General features: G+C 23.6%; 1 protein-coding gene across 2 annotated transcripts; it reads left to right on the forward strand.

Annotated features, from left to right (window-relative positions):
- The first annotated feature begins 350 nt into the window (after nt 1-350).
- Nucleotides 351-9,358, forward strand: LOC129984482 (COMM domain-containing protein 3-like). 2 transcript variants are annotated; one of them, XM_056094371.1, is made up of 8 exons: nt 351-550; nt 1,187-1,295; nt 4,078-4,141; nt 4,235-4,269; nt 5,011-5,071; nt 6,798-6,854; nt 7,753-7,812; nt 9,099-9,358. In XM_056094371.1, the coding sequence occupies exons 1-8, from the start codon at nt 421-423 to the stop codon at nt 9,153-9,155; spliced, it is 573 nt and encodes a 190-aa protein (XP_055950346.1). In that variant the 5' UTR covers nt 351-420; the 3' UTR covers nt 9,156-9,358. The 2 variants fall into 2 exon arrangements, with proteins under 2 accessions (XP_055950346.1, XP_055950347.1); XM_056094372.1 differs by lacking the exon at nt 6,798-6,854.

The following is a 9,358-nucleotide window of genomic DNA, read 5'->3' on the forward strand; positions in this document are numbered from 1 at the left end:
TTCACTCTTGAGCTGTTTAATTTACAAATGAATGTCTTTTAAGTACTTTTGATAAGATAACCAAATTTAATCGAATTAAAAAAAACTTGTTAAATTAGCAATATCTTTTCTTATAAAATATAATGATCACTAGGGCAAAATCAAGTAACATCAATGATATATATTTATATGCTACCTTTATTAATGTACAATTCTATGAAATTTAGAATATAAGTAGATTATTTTTATTAAATAATTATTCAGTTTAATTTACAGAAGTTGTTTACATCTTGGCAAGTAAAAATAACAATTTAGATTTATATATGAATTGGAGTGTAATAAACATGCTTCTTTTGTAATGTGAAGTGAAGGGAAGGTAATGTTGTGATTCTGCACCGTCTGCTAAAGAACTTTTCCATTTAAACAATTGTTACTACTGTTATGGAGCTAAGTAAATTGGCTTTAGATGGCATTTCTACAGCAGGGAATACCACTGAAATTTCTGATCAATCATATAATCTTATATTAAATGATATATTCGAAACTACTACTTCTGTTAAGAATTTAAAAGGTTAGATAATAATATAACATATGATGCCAATATTTAACTAATCAAAAGAGCCTTATGTTTATATGCATTTTAAATATAAACATTTGTTTCAAATATGCAATATACTTTAAATTTGTATCACAATTTTTTGAAAGAAGACAATCATCAATCATTTAAAAATTATAAATATAACTCCCCCTCAAAAAATTAAAATATAATGATTTTTAAATTTGATTAGTTTTTGATTCTTTGAATTTATAGAAATAAAATGTTAACTTTAATATCATCTGAAAACAAACTGTCTAAAGCTCTTGTATAAATAAGAAATGAGTTACAAAATTACCTGTTTAAAAATAATATATTTACTTTATGTTGACTCATCTGTCATTGATTATTGATGCTGCTGAAAATGGTTAATTAATAATACTTCTGAAATATGATTATTATTTATCAATTTTCTTATTAAAAAAGTCAATACTTGTAAAAATCGTCTAAGATATCATATTTATTGTAACCAGAAATTAGTGACAAGATGTCATATTAGTCATAGCTAAAATCTGACTGTGTTTGCCAGTGACATGCATTTAAGACTAAAGTTAAACAATGGTATGCTGTTGATACTCAAGCATTGAAAACTCATTAATCTTATATTTTCAGCTGGAAATAAAAATAATATCAGATCTTCTACAGAAAAAGCAGCACATAGTGGGTTATTGAGTCTTGTCTTAGAAGCCGCAAAGCATAATGTTGATTCTTCTTCAATCAGGTGACAAAATAATGTTAATTATACAAATAATAAACTTTAAAAAGTTTTATATGCTATTCCTTAGATTTGGGATACTGCATTGTTATCTTTTATTTCATAGTAGTGTTTTCTAAAAATTATTTTTAGTACAAAATCCACTTTTTTGTTAATATAATACCTGTCAAAATATGTGTGTGAGCTAATGACCTTGCTTTACATTAATTAAAGCATTTTCCCTTTAATTTTGTATTTTATCACATTTGTCATACATTTTCCCTACTGCCTTGTTAATAGCAAAGTGCTAAATGGTACTGTAATGTATGATGAATTTTTAAAAATTATTATTTGGTAAATATAACAATTTTTTTTATGTGTAAATAAAATGTGTATGTTAGAAAACTTTAATTTTCTTGCTTTGTTTATTTTTGTTAGATTTATTGTTACATCATTACATAAATTTTTTCTGAAATTTATATTTAAAAGTTATTTAATTAGTTATGAAGATTATGATTTTTTTTTAAATTTTAGTTTTTAATTATTTTTCTTTTAATTTATTAAGAATTTTTCATAATACATTTGATTAAGCAGTATAATATTATAGCATTAATATGAATGGGTATGTATTGGCACTCTACAGACCAAATTGTTTGACCTACAGCTATCAGTTTTGGAACATATAAATCTAGTTTCCACCCTCATCCAAGAGGGATTTCTTTGAAATTTTAATTAAAATGTTAATTAATTATCAATTATGTTGAATTTTGGCATTTTTCTGCAATAGCTTTCAAAAATGTTGCACTAAAATAAATTTTACAAAATTAATTTTTTTTTATTTAATAGTCATAGTCAATTAATATGGTTTTGCTAAAAATGGAGACTGAATTAATCGTGTGTTTGCTGTGAAATTGTGTGTTTTCTTACTGGAGGGGCTAAATAAATATAATCTAATTGTAGTCAGAATTCTGATTGAAACATATTTTCAATCACTGCTTGCCTAGATTAAGAATCCTAATGTGAGCTGCATTTTAGACACATTAACAGAAAATTTTACTTTAGCAAAGATTATTAACAGCGAGGTAATATGACTTACCTATAAAAATACTAAAGATTGGAAATAGATATTAGATGTACAGACGCTTTAAACAAGCAAACTGATTAAAGTCAGATGGAATTGAAATTTGATTTAAAAAAACTGTATTAATGATGAAATTTAGAGAAAGAGGAGAGGGAATTGTTGAATAATTTTCATCTTCTAATGCAACTCAACTTGTGATTGATCGAAATATATTCTTGTTTATGTATGTTAAATTTTGTGTGTGTGTGTGTGTTTTGTCTTGTAATCCTATTGTGTTGTGGCATGATGTGTTATATTTTCTATGTTTCTTTATGCTGAAAATATATATGTTCATTCTAAACTATGCCCATATGTACACACAAACATAATTTTGTTAAATGTTTTTAATGGAAGAAGATTTAAAATGGGCATATGCATTAAAGCTTAGATTTCTTTCTTCCTTTCTTTTTTTTATAGATATTTCAATGCTTTCTTTTGATTTATCTTGTATTTAGTTGCCTTTGGCGACCAGCTGATTCACAGGAGATATTATATATATTTACTTTCATTCAAATCATTTAGATAAAACTTCATGTTCCTGATTCTATCAAATTGTCAAGCACTAAAGCCAAATTATTTTAATATTCTTGCATATGTTTTGTTTATTGTGTGTATGAATTTTTCTATTGGAGACAAATTCATGATATCATAGCACTATTATATCCAACTAATCTATCTTCTAAATTTAGTGATATTGAAATTTCACTTTTTTATTTGCATTGTATATTACATAAATATTAAACTTTTTAAGATTCAACAATAAAAGAAAATTGTGCTATCAAATATTTGAGTATACATTGAAAATCATTCATCATTATTTTCATGTTGAACAATGAAAACATTGTCGTGAAATATATTTAAAAATACATTTCTAAGTTAATTAAATCTAGACTAAGGAATTTTACAGCAACTAAATTGCTAAATTTACAGCAATAATTTTTGAATTTTAAAACAGTATAAAAATCATATTCTTGCAGGAATGTTTAAGTTATTACCTAAAAAAAATGTTATTTTTAATTAATTAAAATTTTTGGAAAAAGATCACTTCTAGCTGCATATTCTCACTCTCTAAAGTATATTTGTGCCAAATTCTGTAGATCTAGGTCAAATAATCTAGTCTGTAGATCACCAGCACATAGACATGCATACATATTCTTTATTATAAGTAGAGATACAGAATGTGGGAAATTAAACACACATTTTTAATGTGTTGAGCTCATTTATATCCTCACCTTCAAATATAAAATATCTATGTTATTACTTTCTTATCATAAATGAATAGTTAGTAATAGCACATATATTTACTTTATTGAAGTATTTTATCCATAAATGCTGAATTTAATTTAATGGATATATTTCATTTAAACTTCATTTACATTATGTTTAAAATATCAAATTTAGTATAATCATAAAGAAAATCCCTCCAAGTTGTTGAATTTTTTTTAAAAATCATTTAGTTTTTTGTAGTTTTTAAAAAAAAAGCATTCTAAAATTTTTAGGATTATTTCTTGAATTCTTTTAATGGAAATCATATTTTAGAAGCCCCAGATAGTATTTAATTAAAAAAATTTAGGGAATTTAATAAGTGCTTTTTAAAAATATTGAATGTATTAATCTTTTATGAGGCATACTTTTGATGTTTTAACTTTTTATTAATTTTTAATATAGTAAAACTTTTTTTTTAAATAGTTCTGTATTGGAAGATTGTAGATGGGATGTGAATCGAATTTCCTCTTTTATAAATAAATTTCAGGTATAAAAACAGTTTTAAACTTATAGCTTCTTTTCTTTTAAATAGAATAATGCCCAAATATTAATTCTTACTTATATTTTATTTTTAATTTAGGAAGATAAAGAAAAAATTCAGTCTGCCTTATCAATGTGAGTATAGCACTAAAATTATTAAAATTTAGTTTTTTACTGTGCACACTAGATGATTATACAACTTTTAAAACAAAAGATGAATAAAGTTTCTTTTGCCTGAAACATCATAATTTTTTTTATTTAATTGATGTAAATTATTTTAAAATCATTTTGAATATTATATGTTTTATAAAGTAATTTTTGGAATTTTAATATATTCTAAATTTAAATAACCTTTCATTTTTATCAAAAATATTCAAAATCTTTAATTGTTACATTATCTTTTAAAGTATATTTTTCTGAAATTTGGAGGCAGTCATTAACTAATTTTATCTGTAAATTAAAATGCATCTTAAAAATGTCTTCTTTTTTTTTTCTTTTTCTGCAGTAGTTTCAATTTAATTTGTGGAATATGTTCCTTTTTTATTCCTAAAAAAAAGAGACACACTGGAAAAGATTTCTACTTTCATGATGCAGTGATAAGAACCAGAAACTTTCAAAATTATATTAATTAATTTTTGGTTTAAACTAATATGCAAAAGTTAAAAATTATGTTGAAAGTATTTCAGAGAAAGACCTTTGTTATCAAGATAAAAAATGCATTAATTAAAAAGTTGATAAAAAATTCAAGCATAAAGATAATTATTTGAGATTAACCATTTTAAGAAAATTTATTTTGCCACTAATTAGAAAGTTATTTTTGTATGAATCTTGTTATTTTTCATTTAAAATTATTATTTCTTGTTTGCTACTTTTCAGGATTGGTAAAAGTTATAATCACATAGTAGGTGTTCAGTGGCGCCAAGATTTTAGAATAAAGGTTAAAATTTCTATATTTATTTTTTCAATTTCATTTTTTGTTGTTGTTTCTATGCATTTTTGTCTATAACTGTTTTTATTCAAAGTTTGAAAGTAAAAATTTAGTCAAAATATTTTATTAGATTTCTTGTATATTTGTATTTTAAAATGCTTAGAAAACAAGCAATAATGCAAGATATTGTATGTGTAGATATGTGTAGTTTTTTTAAGAGCAGAAAAATTTTGAAACATTTTATAACTTGAAATATATAAAAAGTGCATTTATCATTAAAAAATAAACAACCAAAGTAATCTGTAACTTTGAAATGATTAATGGCTCAAATGAAAGTAAATAAATATCTCATTCTGCTATTGAAACAGTAAATGACTGGAGAAAAAAATAGACAATTTTTACGGATAATATTTAGGAAAGCAGTTTTTAGTTACAACATATATCTTTATTTATGAAAAAGATTACTCAAATATGCAGTAAAATGGAGTTCACATTAGAAAAATTAATACAAATGATAGCTGTTAAGAAAATTTCTTATTGTTAAACTAATTTCTGTGGTTTCTTCATATTATTATTCAAAATGATTTAATTAATTGAAGGAATTTAAAATGTGTAATTTCTTTGAAATAATATCCACTGTATTTCATATTAATAATTTAGAATTACAGTTGCAATTCACTAATTTCTGATTGAATTATAGGAATATAATTGATTTTTGAGATGAAACTGAAGAATATCTGAAAAAAATGAGAAGATTTAAACAAATATCTAAAAAATAATGAATTCTTAATTTTCAAAATCAGAAATGAAATGCAGATGCATCTGGTTAGAAAAAATAAAAATAGATCAACTTCAAAGATCGATTTAAATTATCAGTTAGTAAATTAAATCTAATATTCACAACTATAAATGAATATAATTATTAGATAATACTTCTGAAATATTAATTTAAATTTCTTTCTATATTATTGAAAGGTACTATAAAAATAATATTAAAAACTTTCTGAAATTAAAAAAAAAAAATCTGATAGTTTTTCTATTTTAAACAATATTTAAAAGATAATCATGTACTGTCAAGGTTTATATATATATATATGTGGACAAGAATAACAAAGCCTATTTAAATGCTTTATCAATTTAGTGATAAATTATTTGTTCTGTTCATTATATTCTGATTGAATTTGTTGAAAGGTTAGGCCCATAAAATTTGAAATGGGATCATAAATATGATAAAACCTCTAAAAAATTCAAATCAGATTAAATTGAATATCCCTGAAAAATATTTTTAAATACATGCTTTACTATTTAATACATGTAAAATCCACATTTATATAACCTAATGCATTAAAAACAAAAAAACTATGGAACTGCATCTTTTAAAAAACCAAAAAAAAACCTGGGAGGAGGGAAGCATATTGAAAGGAGGTGAAAATATCAAACTTCCTTTCTACATTTTTAAGAGGAAATAACATTTTTTGACCTGATCATAAAGAGAACTGTCAAATCATTGACCTCTGAATGAATGATACTTAATGCTTTCAACTTTTAAATAATTAATGTTTGGAAAAAAAATCAAACATTTCCCATGGTGCTTACTGATGTATACCTGTACTAAATAAACTCTAAGTTCGTTGGTCTTCTCTGAGATTGCCAGTATATTAAATAGTATTAGAGATAATCATGGTTTGTAATTGCTACTGCATATAAAATTTCTTCTTTTTTTTTTTTTGTATAGTCCAATAATTGTGAGAAAATATGTGAACCCAGTTATATTATATCATTAGAAGCTTGGGTAAGTTAATTAGTCAGATTTTTAAAAGAATGCAATATCATTATATAATTTTTATTATTTCAGCTCATTAAATTTATGTTGCATTTGAAACCACTTCCATTAATAATCTTTAAAACATTTTTTTTGTTATTACCCCATTCCCCCCCCCCCAGCTTCACTCTATTTATTTATTTTTTAAATTCAACCGGGTTTGTAATATATATAGAAAATTCCAGAAGTTGAGTTTAAAGCTTATAAGCATTATCAACTGAAAAAAAAAAGACTTGACTTGTACTTAAACACAATTATAGAAGATGCCTGCATCTTGTTGAAACATAAATTCATTAACTTAAAATATAAACATTTTTATATCTTATTTGTAGGATAGATAATTGATGTACACAAGAATGCAACGAGCATGTTCATAATAATTTTTTTTGTCATATTTTAGTTTTTCATTGATAATGTGAGTCTTAAGTCATCAATTGATTAAGTGCTACAAAAGTAGATCTGACTATATCGTAATGAAGAAATTTATGAAAAATTATTATTCATATGATACAAAAATGATCTCTTATCAAAATCACTCATAATATTTGCAAATGTTCCAATAAATTTTCCAATACTGTCAAACCTATTCATATTTTTAATTGCAAATATTTAATTCGTAATAAGGCAAAGTAAGATCTCATTAAATTAAATATCTGATTATATTTTAAACTGTAGTTCTTTATCAGCCTTAAATTAATGTCATACATATTTCATCTTTAATAACTGTTAATTTTCCTCTTAATATTTTATCTATGTTAAAATTTTCACTTATAAAAATGCTATTTAAACAATTATTAATATTAATGTAATGTGTAATGAGTCTTCTTGATTTGAAGGAAAGTTTTTGATTCACTGTATTTATTTACAGAATCCACACATCAATTCTGGAGAGGATATCACTTTCAGCTGCAATATGGAACAGCTAGAAGTAAGTTTAGGTATAAGGCTTTACAACAAAAAAGAATGGAAATTTAAATATTTTGTATGTTAAATAGTAGTTAAATAGTTTGTAGTAAGCAAATCTAAATGTTATTATGTTTTTAAGTGATAATTTTGTAAAAATATCTCATAATTGAAAAAAATCTTTCTAAATGTTCATTCAAAATAATGCGATAAGCGAAATAAAATGATATATAAATACAGTGAATAAATAAATGAAATAGATATTTTTAACTTTTAAAATATAGATATTTACTTTTATTATGAAAATAAAAAATTCATAAAACAAAATGAAACGTATTATTAGATTGGTGGATTATGTTATAAATACATTAATTTCTTGTAACTGAAAGATTAAGCTGCATTATCTTAAGTTCATACTTAAGTGACTGAAAATTAGTGAAAACATTTTGAACTTCATTGAATTATATACTAAAAAATTATGAATTAAATTTTGAAATTTAATTCATAATTCTAATATGTGACATAGTTGTTGTGAGACAACATTTAATTCATGATTGTGTTATGCACTTAATACAACAGGTTGGATCACAGATTGTTTACATTTACTGCTAAGTGCCACTTGAACACAAATTTATGCATCTGCCATATTCTAACAAATCAAACAAAAGTAACCTTGAAATTATCAATCTCGAGTTTCATGATTAAGAATAGTATTTATACATTCATTCTTGTGACATGAGCAGAAAACTAATAAAATGTCATGATGATTTCCTACATTCATTGAAATTGTACATATTTAGTTCTTTGTTTTAAAATTATTTATTTCTCAGCCATTATTCCATTTTTTTTTTATTTCCATAGGTAGCAGTGAAAGTAAACATAGTACAGTTGTAATGTATGAAATTTCATGAAGCTAATAATATCTCTAATATAATAATTTAATCACACTTAAATATAACCAATATATCCCTTGGTTGTAATATACAATCAATTAATAAATACATACTGGCATATTAAAAGAATTTAAAAAAAGGACTGAGAAGCATTTCTGTATAATTCAATATTACCTTTTTTAATAGTCCAAGTGACCAGTTATTCTTATCTGATAACTTTCAGCTCTGAGAAATGAGATTTTTAAAATTCTAAAATTGTGCTATGCTATAGAATCTATAATTGGAAGGAATTTTTAAAAATGCATGAACAAATATTTATTTGGAAACCGAATACAAGAAATAGAAAAATGGAAATTGTTTGTTTTCATAGATTACCATAAATATCATCAAATATAATAACTATCATTAAATTTTCTAGGATTTAGTCTTGAAGTTAAAAGATGCTACAAAATGTATCGAAAGGAATGCAGTTTGAAATTGCCTTTTATACAGAAATGCCAAACAAAACTGTGTCTCTGATTTATACAGTGAACAAGTTGTTGAATGGACAGCAAATTAAGAACAATTAGAATGAGATGATAATATTATGTACTTTGTATGTGAATGTGTTTTTTTAATCCAAGTTAAAGAGCTGATTTATATTATTTATTACTGAATAAATGTAATATTTGCAGCATA

The sequence above is a fragment of the Argiope bruennichi genome, chromosome 9 (genome assembly GCF_947563725.1).
Source record: "Argiope bruennichi chromosome 9, qqArgBrue1.1, whole genome shotgun sequence".
NCBI lineage: Eukaryota > Metazoa > Arthropoda > Arachnida > Araneae > Araneidae > Argiope > Argiope bruennichi.

Excerpts from the sequence above, each read along its gene's own strand:
- LOC129984482 (XM_056094371.1), top strand. The coding sequence starts at position 421 with ATGGAGCTAAGTAAATTGGCTTTAGATGGCATTTCTACAGCAGGGAAT. Across the intron at positions 6,855-7,752 it reads TTATATCATTAGAAGCTTGG|AATCCACACATCAATTCTGG; the intron begins GTAAGTTAATTA and ends ATTTATTTACAG. Across the intron at positions 7,813-9,098 it reads GCAATATGGAACAGCTAGAA|GATTTAGTCTTGAAGTTAAA; the intron begins GTAAGTTTAGGT and ends TAAATTTTCTAG.